The sequence below is a fragment of the Myxocyprinus asiaticus genome, chromosome 27, assembly GCF_019703515.2.
Source record: "Myxocyprinus asiaticus isolate MX2 ecotype Aquarium Trade chromosome 27, UBuf_Myxa_2, whole genome shotgun sequence".
NCBI lineage: Eukaryota > Metazoa > Chordata > Actinopteri > Cypriniformes > Catostomidae > Myxocyprinus > Myxocyprinus asiaticus.
In genome coordinates, this window is record NC_059370.1 from 33,304,870 (window position 1) to 33,330,260 (window position 25,391).

The 25,391-nt window shown below is 36.7% G+C and overlaps 3 protein-coding genes across 5 annotated transcripts; all 3 read left to right on the forward strand.

The window, feature by feature from the left end:
* Positions 1-451: 451 nt before the first annotated feature.
* On the forward strand, positions 452-8,548 carry LOC127417987 (5'-3' exonuclease PLD3-like). 2 transcript variants are annotated; one of them, XM_051658288.1, is made up of 12 exons: positions 452-766; positions 1,287-1,345; positions 2,021-2,935; positions 3,730-3,917; positions 4,013-4,190; positions 5,185-5,299; positions 5,419-5,546; positions 5,785-5,988; positions 7,016-7,155; positions 7,318-7,483; positions 7,582-7,681; positions 7,935-8,548. In XM_051658288.1, the coding sequence occupies exons 1-12, from the start codon at positions 739-741 to the stop codon at positions 8,138-8,140; spliced, it is 2,427 nt and encodes an 808-aa protein (XP_051514248.1). In that variant the 5' UTR covers positions 452-738; the 3' UTR covers positions 8,141-8,548. The 2 variants fall into 2 exon arrangements, with proteins under 2 accessions (XP_051514248.1, XP_051514249.1); XM_051658289.1 differs by lacking the exons at positions 452-766; positions 1,287-1,345 and adding an exon at positions 1,407-1,610.
* A 725-nt stretch (positions 8,549-9,273) lies between these two features.
* Positions 9,274-17,868, forward strand: LOC127418000 (vesicular integral-membrane protein VIP36-like). Of its 2 annotated transcripts, none has more exons than XM_051658309.1 (8): positions 9,274-9,649; positions 13,911-14,029; positions 14,116-14,233; positions 14,607-14,686; positions 16,075-16,236; positions 16,360-16,474; positions 16,560-16,679; positions 16,803-17,868. In XM_051658309.1, the coding sequence occupies exons 1-8, from the start codon at positions 9,466-9,468 to the stop codon at positions 16,961-16,963; spliced, it is 1,059 nt and encodes a 352-aa protein (XP_051514269.1). In that variant the 5' UTR covers positions 9,274-9,465; the 3' UTR covers positions 16,964-17,868. The 2 variants fall into 2 exon arrangements, with proteins under 2 accessions (XP_051514269.1, XP_051514268.1); XM_051658308.1 differs by lacking the exon at positions 14,607-14,686 and adding an exon at positions 14,485-14,567 and having other exon boundaries at positions 9,324-9,649.
* A 2,439-nt stretch (positions 17,869-20,307) lies between these two features.
* On the forward strand, positions 20,308-24,241 carry tmed9 (transmembrane p24 trafficking protein 9). The gene is made up of 5 exons (XM_051658321.1): positions 20,308-20,474; positions 21,026-21,126; positions 21,218-21,343; positions 21,480-21,626; positions 22,293-24,241. Exons 1-5 carry the CDS (start codon positions 20,327-20,329, stop codon positions 22,440-22,442), a joined length of 672 nt encoding a protein of 223 aa, XP_051514281.1. The 5' UTR covers positions 20,308-20,326; the 3' UTR covers positions 22,443-24,241.
* Positions 24,242-25,391: the final 1,150 nt, after the last annotated feature.

Consider the following 25,391-nt stretch of genomic DNA (forward strand, 5'->3'; position numbering starts at 1 on the left):
TAATTTTAAAGTGATTTAATTTTTTCGATGTTAAAATATTTTCTCCTATCTCATCCTAATGTATAGAGGCAACTAAGTAAGCCATTCAGAGGTTGATTTCCACAAAATGTGTAAACACTGTGAGTCGTGACTCTGCAGAGATTTCCAAATTTGCCCAGTTTGTTTGAGCGACCTGTCCAGCTTGACACAGCAACAATGGCTCAACCAATGGTGTGGGTTTGGGGCGGCATTATCTGTTTGTTTTTTTGTTTGTTTGTTTTTTTTTTTTTTTTTTGGCCAATGGCAATGTTTGAAAACAACCTTTATTTTTGTAATTCCATTTGGTGACGCTAATGGCACAGAAAATATATAGAGTATAAAATCTGCATAAATCTGTATAAAGCTCCTAGATCACATCTGATTTTCCACAACTCATGTTGTCTGGAGTTCTTTGTATACTGAATGTTCTTGGACAGATATTTTATCAATGTTTTGTCTCAGGAACGATCCAAAAACACTTTAAACTGCAGTATAGCCCATTGAAGAGACTGCACGTCTGTCCCTCACAGCCTCGTTGTCATTCCCATTCAAATTCAAAGATGGCGCTAGTGTGAATAAGGTCAGTTGACACTGAGAACAGGAAACGGTTAGTTCAATTTTAGCAAAGTCTTTCTAGCAAGTCAGTCCACTGTCGGCCATTTGTGGAACACTCTCGGGAGGCTATTTCCAGTTATGTCAGTGCAGCTCCTATCTACTTGAATGGAGAAAGACCAAAATCTCAAAAACGGTTGGTCAAGATTACGATCAACGAACATATTTCAAATCATCAATCAACTCTGATAATACTGGTATCATAAATTGTGATTCTTTACCTCATATTGCGCAAAAATAAATAAATAAATAAATAAACCCGCAATTTTTCCGGCTTGTATAGCTAATGCGCATGCGCGTTCTAGAATTGATTGACAGGTGATGTCCGTATCTATAAGGTGATTGGCTCTTTTAACTGTAAGGCGGGACTTCCTTTCTACATCCGTTGAGCGCTCGGCGCCCCTTGGTTGAGCGTTCAAATTTCTCCCATTCATTTTAATAGAAGTGGCATAATCTCTGATTTTAGCCACCTAACTGTCATTTAAACCGTCATTTTTGTAACTGTCATCGCCGTTTATGACTGTATTTCATTACTCGAAATAAAATAGTGTGAATATAGGTCCTGTTTTAAATAATAAGACTGTATGTGTTTGAGACAGTTTATATACTTTATTTATAACTGGTGATTTAATAACTTTAATCCTGGATTTTGTCAGTCTCTTTGAGGATGGATCGCAGGAGCGGTGCGTACAAACTCAGAGGCTGTGAGTCAGAGGTGGGTAGGTACTAATAATACATGAACTCATGATTGTGTTAGGTCTCTCTCTCTCTCTCTCTCTCTCTCTCGCTCTCTCTCTCTCTTTTCTTCACAGTACCGCACTGTGTGCAGTAAGTTCTGCAGCCACGTCGCAGACACAGATATCAAGTTTATCTCCTCGTACAGACTGTCAGATATTTGGTTTGGAAATATTTATTTTATAACCTTTTAAACTAGTTAAGGAGTTGTGTGGGGTTATTCTCGGCTGACGGCTGTGGTCATGGTGAGTAGCTTCCGTGCTAACTCAAGGCTCAAAACTTGCTGTCAAAGGGTATAAAAAACGGTTTCAAATTGCTTTCTTTAGCGGTTTTTGCGTTTATGTTTGTTGCATTCATGTTGACACATGTACCTTCCTGATCTTTTTAAATAAATCAATCGTTTTTCATTTTAATCGTTTTTAAGGTTAATAGAGATCAAGTGAAATGCTGATGATTGAGTGTTACTCATATTATCTGAAAACAGCACATTATATTACTATGTTATTACCATTTAAAAAATATACTAAGTAAAAAAAAAAAATTTGTATAAACTCAAAACAGTGCTACATTACTTGCACTCAGACAATACATACAGTACAGATGTATACACTCAAACAATATATTATCATGTGTTTGAATTCTATTTATGTTATAGGAACCTGAGGATGTGCATTTTAGGTCAGCTGAACATTTGTTAGGTGAGGAAGACAATGATAAGGCAACATCTGAGAGGAAAGAGGATGGAGAAGAATCGCGTAAATCAGGGAGAACCCCAGTGTCCCGCATTCCTACCTTTCAAAGCTCCCTGGCCCGCAAGCGAGTCACCGTCCAGACTGCAGAGTCATCCACCTCACCCAAGACGGATGGATCCAGTCAACAGGGCCAAAAAGAGAAAGCTGGCTCTGTAGAAGCTGGAAAGGCAAAAATATCAGTATATGGGGGGAGAGAAACAGCACTGCCCATCCCATCAGCTCATTTGCACACAAGCTGCGATATCTCAGATAACACCTCCAGTACTTTAGCTCCGAGAAGTGATCATTCCCTTGATCAAACATCTGAGATTACAAAGGACTCTGATCAGGTTGAAATGCCACTGCAACGGCCCCCACTCAAGAACATCCATGAGACCTCTGTAACCTCTAATCTCGTCGTAGAGCCAGTTAATGAATTTGAGACTGTAAGTGGAGAGACCCCTTCTGAAGATGAACCAATATCTGCACAGGTTGCAGCTGTAGATCAGCTGAGCTCTTGCTCCTCCGTTGAGTTCTCTGATCAAGTTTGTGAAGATACTGTGGTAGAAGACTTTGAAAAGGGAAGCGTGAAAGAGACGGTATACCCATCACAAATGGTAGAAGAAAATTGTGTAACAGAGAATGATGTGAAACAGTGCTCTGTTCTAGATAAAGCTGATGGTTGGACACATAGAGGTCAAGATAAAACTGCTAAGATGCATAAATCATCAGATAGGAAAGACTCAGTAAAATGCCTTGAAGAAACAGGACAGAAAAGCAAAACTGCTGATACAACTCACACAACACACAGCAAGACCAGAATGTGCACACCTTCAAAGGTAGGGTGTATCATATTTCATAACATGCATTCATAATTAGTGTCATTTGGTTCACGCATCGCCATAGTCCCTTTCAAGGCAAGTTAGTTACTCGGCGGCCATAACTGGACAATCCCGAGTAGGCTGGGCAGCTTTTTTCTATTTAAACAAGCGGCATAAAAGTACAGCTCCTATCTACTTGAATGGGGAAAGACCGAAATCTCCAAAATGGTTGGTCGAGATTTCGATCAAAAAACGTATATAAAATCAGCAGTAAAATCTGACAACAGTGGTATCATAAATTGTGCTTCTCTAGCACAGATCACGCTAAAAATGCTATTTTTCAGGCTGGTTCAGCTAATGCGCATGTGTGTTCTCTAGCTGACTGACAGGCGATGTCTGTATCTTAAAGGTGATTGGCTCTTTAACCAGTTAGGTGGGACTTCCTTTTCTACATCTGTTGGGCGTTCCAATTTCTCCCATTCATTTTAATACCAGTGGACCATCTCAGGCTAAATAGTCTCTGGAATCTCACATTTTCTTTAGAAAATGTAAAAATCTCATTAGTAATACTCATTGGGAATGGCTTCTTGTTGCGCTTGAAATGTCTTTCTCAGGACTAATTTGAAGTGTACTTGCATAGATGCATTTCTGTTTTGCCATTAAAAACACTTTCAGCAGAAGGGGATGAGTGAAATTAAACAGCCAAAGTCATTTCATCACTTTCTGAGGTCTTGGTATATCATGTTTGGCAGGGAAGATGTTTGCATAAGTAAACAGTAACTCTTTTAATCATTCATTTTATCTGGTTTTAGCAAGGAAAAGGAGGGAGCTTAGCTCTTTTCTTTCTCTTGCCCTCCATACTCCTCCTTTTGGGTGGATTTGGACTACACATCTGGCAGTATGGAATCCCTAAATCTGTGTCACACCTAATGTCACAATTGGAGCTGCACTGGCTGGAAAGTTTATGGCTGCCTCAAGAGACATGCACCACTGACTGTAGGTGAGAAAGCAGTTTATCTTCATATTTCTGAAGTCTTGAAATGGCAACTTTGAAATGTAAAGGTTGTAAACGTGTTTCGAATTGTTCCTTATAAGGTTCACTCTTGTTGAAAGCATCCCTGAAGGTCTACCCTCTGGCTCACCACACCTACCAAGCATCTCTGAGGCTTGGACTAACCTACTAAATGGAGCAAACAGCTCTGTCCACATTGCTGCGTTCTATTTCACACTCCGAGACTCAGACCTTGGTCTTACAGAGCCCTCGTCTGTGCTGGTATGTTGGGTCATGGACATTTTACTATGTATTTTGCATTAAAATAGGGTGTTACTAATTTTGTTTACTTTGATAATGTGTTCTGCGCACCACTGGTTCTGTTATATGGGAAGGCAATTGACCCTTCGCTATGCTCTGCCTACCTTGGTTACGATTGCTCGCTCTGACAAGCTCTGCAGAATGCCCCATTGGAATGAATGGGAGACTGCCGTGAACGATGTGGTTTTTGGCTAAATATTCTCATAAACGGAATGGATAATATTTTTTACATGGGCTGGTATGAAGAGTGATATTGTAATGCATAATTATATGAAGTTTTTTGGAAAAGAATTTGTTAAATTACACAGTAATTTGGTTAAAAACTGCAGACTGTGAATCAGAATCAAGGCAGACAATTATTACAGTCACTTGAAAAGATAAAATATTCATTTAAAAGCGATTACACATCTAATAACATAAGTGTAAGTGAACAGAGCTGTTTATAACATCTCATAACACACTCATTTTGATCCTGTGGACTGTTTAATTACTATCGCTTTTACTATGACTTGAATCAATACATAAATTAATTAACGTTCAGTTATTTGCTTTAATTACCTTGTAGCAAATGTAGGTGTAGTTGCAGATGCTAAATGTTCATTTAGGAATGAGGGCTGACAGAGCTTAATCCAAATCATGCTCTTCTCCAGATTTATTTAAAGATTATTTTGAAAAAAGAAAGAAAAACACTGCGGGTAGCCTCTGTGGGTAACTCGTGTAACTATTACAAATGACCCGACAACAACGTGTTTTACAATTTTTTGATTATTTTGATAAAATCCCCCTTAAAAGTACTCAAACACACATTACTCCCATAGGCTTTCATTGTAAAATACTGTAGCTATCACATGTCAGAGTAATGGCGGCAGGGCAACAGTTGCCAACACAAGATTTGTCAGAAGCGCATTTAAGGCAGGCTTAGCGAAGGGTCAACGCAGTCATATATTTTCTAAAGGGCAAAAAAGTGTTCAACAAACTAAAGCAGCTGGAACCCAAAGGAGTGAAGTTAAAGATTGCGGTGAACGCCCCTCAGCCATACATTGAAGACACAGATGAACTGGTAGCAACAGGTACAACAGGGTTTCACTTTTGCATACAGCATGTTAAAACAAATATATTGAGATTGATAAATGATTGATTCATATTTGGAATGTAACCTTTTTTTCTCTTGCTTTATTTTTTCTCTCAGGAGCTGAGGTCAGGGAAGTTGACCTACAGAGTATCACTGGGGGCATTTTGCACACCAAACTATGGGTTGTGGATAAGAAACACATGTACGTAGGGAGTGCAAACATGGACTGGCGTTCCCTTACCCAGGTACTTCTAAAACTATCAACACTGTGCATCCTTTTCCTATTGATTATACAGTATGTAAATCAAGTAAATTATCAGATCACCCAGTTAATTTAATTGGACTAGAAATACTATGGCTCCTTTGTGAAATGTTGGACTTGAAAGTCAAAATAGCAGTTAACCCAATATAAAATCCTCAATAAAGTTAATAACAAATGCGTGCAGTGCATATGCTGACCTTTATAATGAAAATGTCTGGCAGGTCAAAGAGGTTGGAGTGTCTGTAGAAGACTGTAGCTGTCTAGCACAGGACGCCTCACGGATATTTGACATTTACTGGGAGACTGGTTCTCAGAAGAATGGATCGCTACCTCCTTTCTGGCCTGGCCGGTTCTCCGCCCTCTCTAGTTCTAAGTACCCATTAGCTGTTAAATTCAACGGTGTCCCTGCACGTGTCTATTTGTCTGTGAGTTGTGTTTCTCTCACAAGTTGACTTTGTTTGTTTATAGGGATAGTTCACCCAAAAATGAAAATTCTGTCGGTATTTACTCACCTCATGTCTTTATTTTTGTGAAACACAATAGGAGATGTTAGGCAGAATTAAAGGGATTGACAACCTTAGGGCGTCTTTACACAACCTTGTTAAGACTGCTCTGTTCCTGCTCAAAATTCTGTGTAAAGATGCAGTCTGGCATAAAAGCCAAACTAAATTATGCCTGCTCTGACCCGCCTCAGCCCCTCGTATCAAAAGCAGTTCTGAGAGAGCATATATATCTCAGAGCAGACTTAAACTGTGTTGTTGTCCTGATAGAGCATCTATTTAATAAATTAGCTTTATATTTCAAAGTATAATTTTAATCTTATAACATTATTTATGCAATTGTAATTGCTGTGTAAATACTTTTATGCCACCTCTGAGCAACATTAAGCAATCTGTGTAAATACACTAAAATGCCACTTCAGTGCCAATTCTGAGCCACCTTTGCAGTGTAAAGATGACTTTAGTCAATTTATACTTTCATTGTATGGGAAGAACAGTTTCTCAACATTCTTTAAAGATTCTCATGGATTCCATGGGAAAAAGAAAGTCATATGGGTTTGGAAAGACATGAGGGTGAGTAAATGATGACAGAATTTTCATTTGTGGTTGAACTGTCCCTTTAACTGTTTTATGTCCACCATAATCATAATAGATGTTTTGCCATTGCATGTCTTTCTATACAGTTTTATCCAAACCCATTCTAACCTGTTCACAAGTTCACTCATTTTCTGCTTTCTTGAACTGAATTGATTTTCTTGAGAATTTTCTTATTTCACCATATTTTCACTTAAGAGAATCAGAATATTTTGTCGTTTTGTAAATGCAGTGCATGGACAGTATATGTGGCCTACTTCTTGTTTTATTCATTTCTGAACATGACACAAGCATTTTCAGTATATGCAGACCAATACAGTGTGTTACTGACACCTGTTATATGGAATTATTATTTTAGAGTTCTCCTCCTCCTTTATCATCATATGGACGTTCTGATGATCTCTCAAGCATCCTTTCTGTAATTGCTGATGCTGAGCAGTTTATCTATGTGTCTGTGATGGACTACCTTCCCATGTCCCAGTTCACAGAGCCCATCCGGTAATCTTTACCTCTTGATATTTGAGTAGGGATACAATAATTCTGTCATTTGAAATACGTTTTTGTGTGGGACAATGTGCATTTATATTGTGCATAATAGCTTGTGAAATATTGTTATGGTGTTCTTCATGTTTTAATGATAATGACTGTTCCGTTGTTTAGGTTCTGGCCTGCCATCGACTCGGCGCTCCGTGAGGCTGCTTGTGCAAGAGGTGTTGAGGTGAAACTGTTGGTCAGTTGTTGGAATCACTCACCTGGTGCCATGTTTGTCTTTCTACAGTCTTTATCAGTCCTTAACAAGCCTCCGCTGAGCTGCAACATTCATATTGTAAGTTTCTGTATGTTCTTTACATTTTCCAAATTTATTTTTTTAAATCGGGAATGACTGGTGATTTAATGACTAAAAAAAAAACTTGCGGTTCCCAGAAAGTTTTCGAAGTGCCTTCAACACAAGAGCAGAAGACGATTCCGTTTGCACGTGTCAACCATGCCAAGTACATGGTGACTGATCGAGTTGTTTATATTGGTATGTTGGTTGTTTCCCTTATACATGTGCCAGTTTCATAGCATGATCTCACCAGCATGCTTCTTTTCAAAGGACAATCCATATTGCTGCCACTTGAAAGCAGGTTTGGCGTTGCCTCAAAAAAATGCCTGCCAACAGTAACAGTCCTACATGATAAGCTGTACAATTGAAACACTGTGAAGTTTTGAAACAGTGTGAATGTCAAAATAGTAATCTTGCTCTGATGATTGATTATGTATTTCATGTTTTACAGGCACATCCAACTGGTCTGATAATTATTTCACCCAGACGGCAGGGGTTGGGCTTGTGGTGAATCAGACAGGTTCTGCAGTAGGGTGGGGTCAGCAAACCATTCAAAGCCAATTACGTAATATTTTCCATAGGGACTGGGATTCAGAATATGCCCAAACCCTCACTGACGATCATGCAGAGCACTGCAGTGGGAAAAAGCTTACATAATATAATATGCTCTTTATTTGTTATGTTGCTAAGCACCCTTCAAGTAATGAAAACATGAACAACCTGGAACTTATTCAAGCATTCTTACCTGCGGCATTCCTGCCTACTGATAAATTATTCATACTGTATATATGTGGCCAAATGAAATGGATGCTGTGCATTTTTAATGTTTGTTAAGATACAGTATGTTTTTGTTTTTCATCAAGTGCATTTGCTGTGCATTTATTGTATATTTGCATTATGTGACATTTGCAAGAATAAGGACAAGGTCCTTGAGCAAGTACTGATTTATGAAGTTGATGATGCTAAATTTGACACGTGCATGTAAATTAAATATTGTTATTAAGCCACCTTAATAGGTGCTTTGGCTGTAAAATGTATTTTTGAAATAAAACTGTACTTTTCAGTAAATAATTGCTTACTTTATATTTTTAGTGTGCATTTTTATGTTTTACTTTTAAGTTAATAGTCTTACATTTTACAGGATAAATTAATCTTCTAAGGTTAAAAGTATAGGTACAGTTTCAAATCACAATCAGATTTTTATCATAAGTATTAGTAATATAATCGGATTTTAGTCAGAAGTATTAGTAATATAATCAGATTATAGTCCTGACTGTCACATTTTCTTTCAAGTGAAAGAAATTATAAGAAATGAAGTGTGCATGTTATCCAAATATATAGAACTTTAATCATACAAAAATAATGTTGGATGCTAACAAAGCTTTAAAATAAAATAACTAACAATGTATTCCCCATATGTCTGTGCATCTAAAGGATTTTATTCTATTTTTTAAAAAAAATTTTTTTTTTTTTTATAAATATACCGCCAGCAACCTTCCGAAGTTGTAAAGTGAACGTAGAGTTCACAGTTCAGAAATGTTACTTCTCTTAATTTTGAGACAAAAGAGGACTTGAAAGACAATGGTTGCGTCTCAAAACCTAGTTTAACAAAACGCGTCAAAAAATGCAACGTGTTCAAAAGGCTTAAACTTTTGACTCGAAAGGCGCCCAAAGATGCTGTTTAGGAGGCCGTTCATACCGTATTTGCGCTGATAAAACTAGACGCAGCGACGAACGCTGGTGTCTCGAGACGTGATTTTAACTATTTAAGTTATGTTTTAACTTCACACTGCGTCTACAGTCAAAGACGATCGTCTATATCCCATGTTTACATAGAAAAAGAGCGCGGACGGACCGAAAACGAATTAAAACATCAACACTCCACCTAGAAAGGAAAGACACCTCATTAGAGCTTTGAGACACCGCCAGCGTCTTCTCACAGGAAGTGGAAGTACATATTGAGGAAGGAAGACGCTGAAAAAATGGCACGAGAAAGAATCCCGTCAGCTTTATGGCTTCACTCTCAACCAAGTGTTACACGTAAAATGTGTCACAGAATATTCTTACTTTTATGGTTACTTCATTTTTCCTCTGTATATTCAGATATAACAGACGGCAATGCGGAGTACCTAAAGCGCGAGCACTCGCTCATTAAGCCATATCAGGGTGAGTAGCTGCCTGCTAGTGTGCACTCACCTAATGTGGGTTGTTGTCGTCATTTAGCCACACAATCACTGATGTATGTTAAGTTGTCACTCCACTATCTAGAGTAGAATTTCAACTATGTTAGTCTTTTATGTCGTGGGATATGTATTTTAATGGGAAAATATAATCATGGGTAGAAGTATGCCACAGCAGAGAGTTGCTCTGTAAAGTTGCATGATCCTGAAGGAATACAACTCAATGCAAACAAAACTATGCAGGGAGCTCCTTTATTTGAACAGGTGAAGTCAGTTTGAATTGATAAAAGTTTCCAGGTTGTAAAAGAATCTACTTTTCCCTTACAGAGCATGCAAATTGTCAAGATACTATTTAACTGTAGAAAAGATCTTGGATTGCTTAGAAAGTGTAATAACTATTGTACTGTATATTGTATATGCATTATATTGCACATAGGCTTGTGGCTAACATCAAATACATTGTGAATAAATGTTGCAGAAATTATATGACCATTTACACTGGCAGCCAAAAGTTTGGAATAATGTACAGATTTTGCTTTCGGAAGGAAATTGGTTCTTTCATTCACCAAAGTGGCGTTCAACTGATCACAAAGTATAGTCAGTACATTACTGATGTAAAACAACAGCACCATCACTATTTGAAAAAAGTCATTTTTGATCAGATCTAAACAGGTCCCATTTCCAGCAGCCATCACTCCAACACCTTTTTTTCTTCTTCTTTGGGATTTTATGGTAGTTGGCATCCAGATTGTTGCATTACTGCCATCTGTTCTCCACTTACATAGAGTCCATTTATTTAAAGTCGCGTGTCCAGTCCAGTCTTTTTTTTTATTTTATTTTTTATTAAATAGACACTTCCTACCTTGTTTACTGTCTGCACATTCTAGTATACCTTTAATATTGACCTCTGTCCATCCCATTTCCCATAGCTGTATCAACAATTCTTGTCTTTCTTGATTGAATTTCTCACATGACGTAAGAATCTGTTCCACTGTCTCATATTCCAGGCACTGAGTGCACAGACCTGTTGGATGTTTTCCCATGATGCGAAGTGCACCATTAAGGTTGCTATGTCCCATTCTTAGCCTGCTTATTATTACTTGCTCTCTCCTACTCCTTTATTTCTTACAATCCCTACTGTGCTTCGTATTGTCTCCCTTTTACTGCATTATCCCACTGTTGTTGCCATTTTTGAATTATTTTCCTCCATACAATGCTTTGCCCTTCTGATTTTGATAATTTAATATTAAATTCAACATTTTCTTTTTTGACTGCTTTTTTCACCATTTTGTCTGCTCTCTCATTGCCCTGGATACCTGAATGAGCTGGTACCCACATGAATGTAACATTTTTCCCCTGCCTAGTTAATCTTGAATAGCTAAACAAGATTTCATAGAGCAGATCCTGATGATTTCTGGTTGCCCCTGATTCAGTGCTTACAAGAGCAGCTATAGAATCACTGCATACTAAAAATGTGTTACTCCTGGCTTGTTCAATCCATTCTACTGCCATAAAAATGGCAAATAATTCAACAGCATAGACACTGGGGCTGTTTACATGACAAAGTTTTCAACTAAAAACGGAAAACTTTTTATGCGTTTTGGCTGTTTGTTTACACGACAATGGCGTTTTGGGGCCTGAAAATGCAAACTTTTGAAAACAGGTTTCAAAGTGCAAGTTTTTGAAAACGATGCCGTTATTGTCTCCGTGTAAACATACAAAAACGCGAATTTGTGAAAACGATGACGACATGCGAATGCGTATTGAGATGTGTAACTATCAATATGAATACTGGTGTCTGTGCAAATAACAATAATCAACAATTTAGTCATTTGGAGTGTTGTGTATGGAGTGTGAACATTGTACAGTAGGCAGAACCTGCAGTTTGAAAATCTTGAAATTAATGTATGGATTCAGATGGGAAAAATGTATTTGTATTTTAAATGTTATTAATTTATTTACTTAATTTTATTTGATGTACCTTTACCCTGCAATTCATTCACCCACCTTAGAATATGAAAACATGAGACAGTGAAAATGCATGTTAGATCTAGTGTACACAAGACCTCTCTCTCCGTTAGAAGATATCCATATATCAGAGTTCTGTCTGTTACCCAAAACCAGTCAACATCAACAGCTTGTTTTGTTAACTTACTCTCCTACCAGCCCAAGAGTCAGCAGGGGGAATACAGAAGAAGGCAGGAGATGAAGTGATGGTAAAAATGAGCAGAGTTTATTGAATAATCTTGAGAGCTAAGTCTATAGGCATGCGGACTACAAGACTGTGTTTGTGCTGCTCAAGATTTTGAGTTTATTGACGCTTCTCCAGCAAAGTAATTGTAGTAATAAAGCAACCTCATCGTCCGTCCAGACAAAATTGCTTGATGCTTTCGCCATCTTCATTGTTTGTATTCAGCGCTCTGTGGAAGAATGCTTATGTGCGCAGGCGCGTAGTGTTTCTTTACAAAGTGACATCGCCAACTACTGGCCTGGCATGCATAATACAGTGCTTTTAGTAGTTTTCATGGATCCGTGTGAACGGGGATCGTTTTGACAACGTTGTCGTCTGTACGCGAAACTTTTCAAAAATGCAAAGGAAAAACTTTTCCGTTTTTGTCTAAACTAAAGTAGTTCCATATCTACGACTGGATACTCCAGCACCCATACTGGTTTAATGGGCCATACAACAGTTTCTCCAAATCCTGTATCAAATACTCTCACATCTTTTGCTATTTGATCTCCTGTCCACCCAAATCTTTCTCTATGTATCCTCTCCTTCTCCCAACATGCTTGCAACACCCTTTTTTTGGGTGGTAATCTCTATGCCCCCTCAGATTAATTCAGTAATTGGCTTCCAACTGAGGTCGGCATAACCCCAATGGCATTTCTCCAGCTTCCACTTGCATTGCACACACTGGGGTAGTCCTTATTGCTCCTAGACAAACTCTTAAAGCTTGAGCTTGCACAATATCTAGAACTGCCAGCGCAGACTTTGACGCTGAGCCATAAACAATACTTCCATAATCTAGTCTTGATCTTATTAAAGCTATATATATATATATATATATATATATATATATATATATATATATATATATATATATATATATATTTCAAAGCTATAAAATTAGCCCCCATTTTAATCCTGACAGACATCTCATAACGTATCACTTTTTTACATCAATCTACTATATATTTTATATGTTGTTTCCATGTTAAATTCCAACACCTTATCCTTGAGTAATCATGATAAATTGCTAATTTGGTACTAGAAAATCACTTGCCATTATATCAAACACAGTTGAAAGCTATTTGGTTCGTTAAATGAAGCTTAACATTGTCTTTGTGTTTGTTTTTGAGTTGACACAGTATACAATAGACTGGCATGTCTTAAGGTCAATATTAGGTCAAAAACAGCAAAAAAGAAACAGCTTTCTCTAGAAACTCGTCAGTCAATCAATGTTTTGAGGAATGAAGGCTATGCAATGCTTGAAATTGCCCCCCCCCCCCCCCCCCAAAAAAAAGGAATATTTCATACAAAGGTGTACACTACAGTCTTCAAAGACAAAGGACAACTGGCTCTAACAAGGACAGAAAGAGATGTGGAAGGCCCAGATGTGCAAATAAGAGGACAAGTACATCAGAGTCTCTAGTTTGAGAAATAGATGCCTCACATCTCCTCAACTGACAGCTTCATTGAATTCTACCCGCTCAACACCAGTTTCATGTACAACAGTAAAGAGAAGACTCAGGGGTGCAGGCCTTATGGGAAGAATTGCAAAAGGTTAGAGTGGGCAAAGAAACACCGACATTTGATAACAGATAATTAGAAAAGAGTGTTATGGATCTTAAACCCATTGAGCTTTTGTGGGATCAGCTAGACTGTAAGGTGCATGAGAAGTGCCCGACAAGACAGCCACGTCTATGGCAAGTGCTACAGGAAGTGTGGGGTGAAATGTCACCTGAGTATCTGGACAAACTGACAGCTAGAATTCCAAGGATCTGCAAAGCTGTCATTGCTGCACATGGAGGATTTTTTGATGAGAACTCTTTGAAGTAGTTTAAAAAGTTCTGAACATTTTTTTCAAATTGTAATAGTAATTTTTCACGTTATTAATGTCTAAACTATACATTGTGATCAGTTGAATGCCACTTTGGTGAATAAAAGTACTATTTTCTTTTCATAAGAGCAAAACCTGTACATTATTCCAAACTTTTGGCCAGCAGTGTATATATCTTATGTTTAGGTGTTGGAACAAGTCCCTCTAGTCAGTGGGACTTTTGGGGAAGTACTTTAGTAACTAGCCAGTATGTGCGCCTAACTTCTGACGAGCGGAGCAAACAAGGGTCTATCTGGAATACAGTGGTGAGTAATTTGGCCATACGGAATTATAAAGCTTGATAAAGTAATTTAAAAAACTAACAAATTTGTGCATTTTTCTCTTTGTACAGCCATGCTATTTGAAGGATTGGGAGATGCATGTGCAGTTTAAAGTTCATGGATCAGGAAGGAAGAATCTCCATGGAGATGGCTTTGCTGTTTGGTATACAAAAGAGAGACTACATCCTGGTAAGTTTGATGGCCACTTTACTGTGAAGACATTGCCGGTTCAGATCCCCTTCTAAGGACTTTCTATAACCATTGCCATTGTCCACGACTTTCATATGATGCATACATTCATATTCATGCTCCATGCTTTGAATTGTAATATGTGAAAGTTATATAAATCTGTGTATGCAATTTACAGGTCTGTGCTTCGTCTGCAAGTGACATGGTTTGCACTTCTTCTAAATAGTTGATTATTTCATGCTTTCATTTAGGGCCAGTCTTTGGAAACCAAGACCATTTTGTAGGCCTGGCTATTTTTGTGGATACCTTCCGTAATGACCTCCAAGGAATGGATGTAAGTGTACCTTACTCACAGGTCCTTCTTTCTCTGCAGGCTCCGTGTTTGGCAGTAGTGCCAATTTCCATGGGTTGGCTATTTTTATTGACACTTTCTCTAAAGATGAGGCTCCAGATGTGAGTTGAAAGATGTAAAATACTTGTGTTTTTGTACCTTCATTTGAATGAAAGCTTTGCTTTTTTATTATCAGAACAATTTAAGACTAGATCTTCAATCTAGCAAATAGGTTTGGGACTTTTAGAATACTGGAGTTCCATTCCTTCAACATGTCAGGTTTCTTCCTGGTCTATCCAAGCTTTGTTCTCACTTGGGAAAAGAGCACATATAGATTATTTGCCAGGTATTTGCAGCCAGATGCTGAACAAACCTTTACATTTAATTTTAACTACACTTTACTATCCTGTTTTACTATATGTTCTGGGATGATCTTTCAACTATTATTTTCAAACCCTACAAATCAGCAATGCTTTCTCTATGTTTTGCTTTCATCATGTGGTCTATGTCTTTTTTTTAACTTTCATAATTCATTATTTGTTGCGCTAAATGTAAGCATTTTGTATAAAAGATAAGACCATCATATATTTATGCTGACCAACAAGTCTTTATATTTACAGTATTACTTGTTTTGGCTTTAGACATGTTAGTAAACTTTTTAATATATGAATACAGAGAAAGCATTTTTATTATTATTATTTAAAGGGATAGTTCACCCAAAAATGAAAATTCTCTCATTTTCTCACCCTCATGCCATCCCAGATATGTATGACTTTCTTCTGCAGAGCACAAATTAAGATTTTCAGAAGCATATCTCAGCTCTGCAGGTCAATACAATGCAAGTGAAAAATTGAAGCTCCAAAAAGCACATAAAGGCAGCATAAAAGTAATCTATACGATTCCAGTGGTTTAATTAATGTCTTCTGAAGTGATCCAATTGGTTTTGGGTGAGAACAGACCAAAACATAACTCCTTTTTCACTATATACAGGTGCATCTCAATAAATTAGAATGTCGTGGAAAAGTTAATTTATTTAGATGACGCTAGGAAGTGTAATCAAGCTTGAAATCATGATCCCTAAGGAGACATCTGTTGTCAAGATTTATAGTGAAAAAGGAGTTTCATTTTGGTCTATTCTCACCCAAAATCGATTGGATCGCTTAAGAAGACGTGGATAAAACCACTGGGGTTGTATGGGTAACTTTTATGCTGCTTTTCTTTTCTTTTTAGGAGCTGCAAAGTTCTGGTCACTATTCACTTGCATTGTATAGATCTACAGGTCTGAGATATTCTTCTAAAAATCTTCATTTGTGTTCTGCAGAAAAAAGTCATGCACATTTGGGATGGCATGAGGGAGTACATTTTTGGGTGAACTTAATTTTTGGGGTTCTTTAAAGCCTACTGTGTACCATAATTTGGTAATTAACATTTCATTTTAATGTTAACTATATTACTGAAAAATAACTGAAAACATTTTATCCCTGTTTTTGTGTGTGTGTCTTTTTTTTAGCGCTCCTTTCCCTATATTTCTGCAATGGTTAATAATGGTTCTCTTCCATATGACCATGGGAAAGACGGCCGGTCCACTGAATTAGGAGGTTGCTCTGCTGAAGTCAGAAATAAAGACCATGACACCTACATGGCTATTCGATACTCCAAAGGTAGACTCACGGTAAGAGGCTCAATAAATGTAAATCCATTGCAAAACATTCAGGCAGTTTCTTTTGGACCCTCAGATTTAATTAATGGAATGATGTGTAGAGAAGAATCTCACAGCAGTATTCTGTTTTCACAGATTATGGTGGATGTGGACGACAGGAATGATTGGAAAGAATGTATTGATATCGGTGGCGTCCGCCTCCCTACAGGCTACTACTTTGGGGCTTCTGCAGCTACAGGAGATCTCTCTGGTAAGCATTACTTCGATATCTCCCCTAAATGTCCATGGTAATCTCAATGCCTGTGGCCCAGCTTCACTGTGTTTCTTCTGTTCAGACAACCATGACATCATCTCTATGAAGATGTACCAGCTGATGGTAGAACATACTCCTGAGGAGGACAACCAGGACTGGACAAAGATTGAGCCTAGTGTCAATCTCCTCAAGTCCCCTAAAGGTAACACAACTGATCACTAGTGCACGTTGAAAACGTTCAGAGCAAAAGGGATTTTTCAGTTAACTCTTTCATGTTTAATTTTATTCTCCGCTGATTTCTTTTTTATCTTCTCCCACGGAACAGACAATATTGATGATCCAACTGGAAATTTCCGAAGTACACCCCTCACTGGATGGAAGGTCTTCCTACTGCTGCTATGTGCCCTGCTTGGAATTGTGGTTTGTGCAGTCGTAGGTGCAGTGGTCTTTCAGAAACGTCAGGAAAGAAACAAGAGGTTCTACTAAACCGCTCCAACATGATTTCAAAGAACTTTAGAGATCATAGATGGAAGACATCAATGTGAATTTTTAACAACTGTATAAATGTTTATATTTTTGAAGTGGTTGATTGGAAGGAAAACTGGTTTGCATCTAAGGAGTAGGATGCGTGGCTTCAAAGAATTTATTTTATGTTGGTCTGTCTGATTTTGCAAGATTGATCCTTTTGTGCGGAAGTATAATAAATGACACATTTTCAATGCAGTCTTGCATAGGACATCTTCATTTTGTTTATGCCCTGTATAAAATGTGTTTTAGTTACATTTATACTTTCATAAATTTTTGGTAATTTTATTTTTATAGCATTGCTTTGAAAACTTTATCTGCTTTACTTTGCCATCTGCTCATTATGATTTTGTTCTGCTCTGGAGTACCATTTTAGAGCCTGTGTAATTTACTTCGTAAGAGGATTTTAATAGACTGCACAAGACTAAATCAAATTGATGAAAAATGTCCTTTTAAACTGATCAAATCAATTTAAATGTCATACCTTATTTTCAGGAGATACTGTCCTGGTCCCATTTTGTTCAAGGTCTCCACAGTAGTGTATTGGAATCTTAATTCCCAGTGTTATACATTTTTGACCGAACATGCACCAAAATGTGGTGGGTATTCACTTTTGCAAGGAGAATAATGATCTCTACAAGATAACAAGAATTCAACCTTATGGGAGTTTTCATCCAAATCTGTTTAATAAATGTTGATCATTTTTCTTTGACCACTGCAAAGAGTAATTGCAATGCACTGAATTACAATTGTTTCTGAAAGAAGCAAGTTCCTGTAAGATGTTTATTTTCTGTTCAAGAACAAGTGGGCAATGTCTGTAAAGTGATGCTTTTTGGAGAGGAAAATAAAGCAGTTCTACCAGTGGACTTAAATGTTTGATGTTTTCACTTTTCTGTTTTCTGGCCCTCACAATAATTTAGACATTTAAAATTCATTATAAATCCATCCTGGCCCCTTCCCTTTATGTCTCTGATAAATATTAAGTGAGTGAGGCCATTCTGCTTTTTGCACCAACTGCAAAATATATTGTCTCTATTGGATTGAATAATTCTGCAAAGGGCTACAGAATAGACTAACATTGCACTAAAGGGGTCATGACATGAGAAATCACATTTTCACTGATCTTTTGACATATAAGAGGTCTTTGTACTATAAAAAACATTCTGTACATTTCAGAATTCAAAACTTCCTCTTCACTGCAAAAAGTGCATTTGTTGAAACCAAGCTGCCAAAATGCCTCGTTCTTTACTTCCTGCACATTGTGATGTCTCACTGTGGTAGACATTTGCATCTGACCGCCTCCACAACAACACATCAACGCCTACTTGACCTTTTTAACTTCTGTAGCTCTGCCCAGCAGTGATGAGCAGTATGAAGGCAAAGAGAGAGGAGGTCAGTCAAGAGCAGAGAGCCAATCATAAAAGTGGGTGTTTACTGTCAGTCTTAAAGGAGAAGCAACAAACTTTACTAATATTATAAGCAGGGTTGGGAGGGTTACTTTTGAAATGTATTCCACTACAGATTACAGAATACATGCTGTAAAATGTAATTTGTAACGTATTCAGTTAGATTACTCAAGGTCAGTAACGTATTCTAATTACTTTGGATTACTTCTTCAGCACTGGTAGATTTTTTTCACTTGTTTTGACTATAAAAAATCTGCCAGTACAGTAAGACAAAATACACGTTAAAAATACATTATCTGAAAAATCTAAATATCTTATGCAGCGTTGTTTCTAAAACAAGATAAATCAAATTGATATTGTTTTATGGATTTTTAGATATTTTTACAGGGAAACGATACGACAATTATCAAGTTTATGATTTTTTCCCTAATATCAAAGGTCTTACTAGAAATTATGATCTAACGTGAATTTTCTTGATCAAAAAAATATGATCGTGCCTGGTAACATGTGCATGTAAAATGGCTAGAAATAGCATTTTAGCTTAGCGTAAAGCTGACAGTTTACACAAGGTTTATTTCTATTTCTTCTGCTCCAAACTTACTTCAAACTTACTTCTCTGTCTGCTCGTATGAATGTGACACATCATAAGAAAGTGTTTCACTGCTGTTCAAATGCACTTTGGATCGCATCATTTATATGTATAAATGTTTTCCTGGACTAAGGAAGGGAAATAAATATGAAATGAAACAAATGTCAATAAAATGCAAAGTAATCTCTTCAGTAATCAAAATACTTTTTGAATGTAACTGTATTCTAATTACCAATGATTTAAACTGTAACTGTAGTGGAATACAGTTACTTATATTTTGTATTTTAAATACGTAATCCGTTACATGTATTCCGTTACACCCCAACCCTGATTATAAGTGACCATATTACACATATTAGAATAATAAAAAAAGGCATGTCATGACCCCTTTAAATCTATCCAGGTACTACTATGGATAGACTTCATATTTGCCATTGCCACAATAGCTACATTAAAATAGTTTGAAGACATATGATTTTTAGACATACAAATGTGTATTTTGTACACATATTTTGCATAATTTTTTAAAAGTGCATGCTGTAATTTTTCACTTATTAAAATGTTTTACTGATATTTTAATTTTAAATTAACTGCATATTTTAAAAGGGTGTTGACATGATAAAATGCACATTTCAACAATGGCATCACATCAGTAATGGAGAATTTTTGCTTTTGCATGATTCTATATCAATTTCACGAAGACGACAAGCGCAACATAAATAATAAAACTGCTGACTGAGTGCACTTTTAAAATGTGTAAAATGCAAGCTGCATTGCATCTATAATAACAGTATGCAAGTCTATTTTTTTCTATTATCCATACAACTTGAAATGTAGGCTATATTGCATTTTTGGTAAACCTATATTCCCACATAGTTTACTTCTATTAATATTAAATTACACAAACGCTAGGTACAACATTCTAAGTATTAGCCTATGTTCACTTTTGTTTTCCAAGTCTCCCTCCTAATGAAGAGAGAAGGCTAAAGGAAACTTTAAAGATGGTTTCTATGGTCATTTTAAGTTTTTAAACGGCATTTGTCATTATCGGTTATTTTACAAATCAATGACAAATTTAAGTTGTAGGCGCCTCGCTTTTCTTCTATAATATACAAGTCGACAATGTATGAAAATGTCAAAAAGAACCGATGAACGAGTGTAGATCTCAAGACATACTTAGCAGGACCTAAAGTACCAAAAACTACAATGACCATGAACAAACACGCGATTACTGGAAAAACGCTTGTGATTGGAGCATGGCAAACGTTGGGTTACGTGGCATTGGAGCTTCTACGCAGGCGCAGTGCACTTTTCACCGGCAGTGTCAAGATGGTGGCAATCAGAAAGCAGCTTACACTTTATTTAGTGTTGTTGTTAAACATTTACATCAGTTCTGTATCTTCGTTGTACTTTCATATCGGCGAGACTGAAAAGAAATGCTTCATAGAAGAAATACCAGACGAGACCATGATAATAGGTAAGTATGAGAAGCAGGAATCGCCAGCCTAGCAGTGCACGCTAATGCTTAGCCCAATGCTAACTAGCAGGCTTGTCAGGCAAAGTTGATTCGTTGGCAACCAGCTGGACTTAATGTGCTTTTAGGAGAACTAATAGAACGAATGAAAAAGAACGTGGAGATATTTACTAATAGAATCTGTCTGATATTCTACGATGGCCGAGATGAATGAAAACAAACAGAAAACTAAGGTGGGATTACTTTTCTAGGTTGGATTGCAACATTAGTGGATTTTTGTAAGGTTTGGTAGCATTGTATAAAGTTGTTAAGACAATGTTATACTTCGAAAAGTTAGACAGGATCAGATATTGTGAAACATCCTGAATACTCAAGTGATATATTGCAATATAAACTGAAGATGGCATAACTCCCCAGTCTAAGTAAATGCATTTGACCTGCACTTTTGGTGTGTCTCTATCCATGGGTCATTGTGAACTCCATTCTGGTGTTTTGTGCTACACTGTAGTGACTTTCACATTTTTACTACCACTATGGCATTCTGTATTACCCAGGTAACTACCGGACACAGCTCTATGACAAGCAGAAAGAAGAGTATTTGCCTGCTACTCAAGGACTTGGGATGTTTGTGGAAGTGAAAGATCCTGATGAGAAGGTCAGCTTGATTAGAGATTTTGTAAGGAATATTTAAAGTCCAGTATTGTAATTCTTCATGTTCTCCTTTGCTTATCTTTCCTGGATTTCAGGTAATCCTGTCCCGTCAGTATGGATCAGAGGGCAGGTTCACCTTCACTTCCCACACACCTGGAGAGCATCAAATCTGCCTGCACTCCAATTCTTCCAAATTTGCTCTGTTTGCTGGGGGAATGCTTGTGAGTTCAATCATGTACCTTACACATGCATCATGCTGTATGTTCATCTTACACTTTATTCATAAATAGAATGCCTGTTGTTTTCACGGTAAAACGGCATCAAATTTTTATTGAACTTTTTGTATTTCTAATACAGCGTGTTCACCTGGATATCCAAGTTGGTGAGCATACAAACAACTATGCAGAAATTGCTGCCAAAGACAAGCTCACTGAGTTGCAACTGAGGGTGCGACAGTTGATGGAGCAGGTGGATCAGATCCAAAAAGAGCAGAACTATCAGAGGGTAAGTGTCCTGCTCGGTTGGGAATCAAAAAACAATGCTTATTGAGAACCAGTTCCATAAAAAAATGTAAATAAAAAAAGATTTCCATGGTTTGCTTACAGTTCTGGAATGTCTACGCCCTTTCACCAATGTGAAGAAAACACCGTAGTAAAATATACGCATCAGAGCCACCTTAAACTTTGCCGTTGTCATGATGAATAGTGTGTTTTATTTTCCTGTCAGCTGTCCACTAGAATCAACAAACTACTCTCACGCACCTAATTCATTGTTTTTCACCATTAAAACTCTGGTATGCATGCCACTACTGTGCTGGCTTTGTAGTAAAACATGACATCTGTTTTCTGAAATATCTCATCATTTGAAAACAGGTTGCAGAGGGTAGTGAATGCAACAAGAATTGTTGTGCAATTATTGTCCATAATTTTTATATATATATATATATATATATATATATATTATTTATTTTTTTTAATTACAGAAATAATCATTGTTAAGGAACTGGATTAGTGAAGTGGGATTGGAATCAGAATCAGATTTTTAATTACTTTTACAGTCATACAGATATGCTGGAAATATAAAGTTTTGTTTGCATAAAATGCTACACTCTGGCTTTATTTCCTGGACCTTATCTGAACATTATTGATGTTATTCTTGTTTTACTTGCAGTTTCGAGAGGAACGCTTCAGACAGACAAGCGAGAGCACCAATCAGAGGGTTCTGTGGTGGTCTATTGTCCAGACTCTAATTCTGGTGGCCATTGGTTTCTGGCAAATGAGACATCTCAAGAGCTTCTTTGAGGCCAAGAAATTAGTATAGAACTGTTTGGATTTTTTTTTTATTGTGATGTCAGTTGATACAGTACACAAAATTTTGAAGATTAACGGGTCATGTGTGGTCAAAACTGCTAAACTCAACATGCTCTCCGTTCCGTTCCCACCCTAAATTCTCTCGTTGTGTCCTACTTTGAGATTTATTTCACACTGTTTGTTTCAGTGCCACACCCCCATGTAATGTGAATATAGTTTCTGTTCAGATATACATTACAGTTTGTTGTTGGCTGTTTGAGGGTGAAAACCACTCTGAGTGTTTCAGCCAAGTAAATTTACTGCAGTCAAACGCAATTGCATAGTGAATGCCTTTTTCTTTCTTTTTTTTTAAGCCCCATAGCTTGTTACAACATTTTGACATTTGTTTGGGTAAAAGTGATGAAGTTACTATTAACTGTATCAAGGGCTGTGAGTGTGATGTTTTTCTACATGGATTATTTGGTTAAACATTTACAAGACAAAAAGAACAGCGTTCATCCTGGTGGCAGGTGTAAATGTCTTTTGTTTGTCTTTATGGAGTAATTAGTTCGATATTTAAAGAGTTTTTCTCAGAGTGAATGTTTGTTGTTGTTTTCTTTTATATTCTGGTTACACTTGGTTAAACAATGTTTTCTTTTCTTGGACCCCCCCCCCCCAGATGAGATTAATTTTATGCCGCTTCTCTTTTGACAGCTACAATTTGGTGTTGACCAAACAGTATGTATACATGTTTATCATATGCACATATCCAAATAAATGGCAAATTGTAGTTATCAAAAGTTAAAAGGTTTAAGTATACATGCATATAACCAGAGTGATTACCTTGCACATCAAAATAAATACTTCTGGGATATATATTTTCATGAATATCTTCTTACATTTGTCATTAACTATACTTTGTCTAACTGAATGTAGGCATATTTTATTATAATGAATTTTCATCAACAATGCCCTGGGAGAACTATATACCATCTTGGACATACAGTACATAATTTTTATGTCTCTGTTTTGTACATCTTTATTTTTCCTGTTGTCAAATACTCATGCAGATGTATAGAGATTTCAATGACTGCTTCACCCTTAAATTGACCTTAATCATTTTATATTTATTTTTCTTTAAAGAAAAAAAAAATTAAACAAGCTGCCCAGAATACACTGTTTAATTTTTTTTTTAGGTAGTTGTGATTATTATTTTTTTAAATTTTGCATTACTGGAGTCTTTTGTTCAATGTATGTTGTATTTTCTTTCAAAAACATAGTTTTGCATAGGTTTTGAGTGCTCTTCTCACGTTTGTACGTTATAAAAGTTTATCAAAGTGTTTTTTTTTTTTTTTTTTTATCATTTTAGTTTATAAGCAGCCACAGGGAAATGGGTTTCTTTTTCCAAGTAGGGACAGGGGAGGGAAAAGTTTTGTTGGTAAGAAATGTACCCCATAATTGCACTCAAAAATAAAGCTTTCCACTCCCCCCACTATTGACTTGTCTATTATAATCCTCTTCATATTCATTTGGGTTAAGTGGCCTTTATGAGATATTGGTACTTTGAGCAATTAATATAAGAGAGGAGTATAATACTATGGCCAATGGGCATATAAGAATCAGCTTTATTGCCAGGTATGCTTATGCATACATGGAATTTGTCTTGGTGATAGAGCTTGACTGACAGATAGCTTGTCTAATTGAAACACTGGTTGTCAAGAAAGTTCTGCAATACGTTGATAAATGTGTGGTAGTAGATGTGGCCAATTTTACTAACACCATGTTCATCACACTTTGAAAATGTCTTCAGAAATAAAAAAATTATTCAAGCTCTTTAGAACTGAGATTTACACTTTCTTGTTAGAAATTATTTTTAAAAATCATAATGTATGGTTGTAATTGGCACAGACAAATGAAACCTCACCTAAAACTGCTACCTGTAGAGAAAAGGTAACACTTGATCCATTTCAGCCTCACATTTTTACAGTTTTGGACTTTAAACTTGCGACACAGATTTTAAAGGTGCACTCTTTTCATTTGGTTTTATATCGTCTTGGACTTACACTGGCACCTAGGGCTCTGGATGCAGCATCATTCAAAATGTAGTTTTCAGAATACGAACCCATTGTAGAAGTTCACGACTCAGACATCCATGATTTATTTAATCAATGAGTGAGAGTATCCAAAAACACTGCGGATGCTAATATTGAAGCGAGCAGTATTCGGTTGGTCCTGTGATCCTACCATGGCGGTCTCCATGTAGAAAAAAACAAAAACAGCCTTTATAAATAGGGTTGCCACCCGTCCCGTAAAATACGGGATAGTCCCGTATTTAATCAATACAGGACGCGATTTGTCCCGTATTTAAGCTGGTCAGATGGCGTTACGGTGAAATCGTTCCAGATCGCCAATTTAACATTGATATAAGTTGGAAAATTTGCCTACGGTGGGTAAGGGACCATCTGAAAATTCCACACATTGTGCTAAAATGTGCTAATACTGTGGAGGATGTGGTAAAGGACCGTCTGAAAAGTCCACAAATGGTGGTAAAACTGTGGTTTTTTTCTATATAAATGTTCAATAAGATCAAACAATGTATGAATTCAATCTTAAAGACAAAGTACAGGTGAAGGAAAAAATAAACAAATAATAAAAAAATAAAAGTATGTATAAACCATCCAAAATGTATTCATAAATAAGATAAAGAATTTAAATAAATATATTTTTTAACATATAATGTCTTTTTTTTTTTTTTTTATTATAAGTCATGGGTCAGGAAAGTTCTCATTTTAGCATATATAGATTTTGCCATAGTAATTAGTTAATGACAGTAGCTTTACCTGTTAATCATGTATATATGATATTTTTGTTGTTTATACGACTTGTATTTATAAAATTGTGTGAGTTTTTTTTTTTTTTTTTTTTAGCTTTAATTGTTGTTAATGTTGCTACACACTACCAGCCGATCAATCTAAAGACA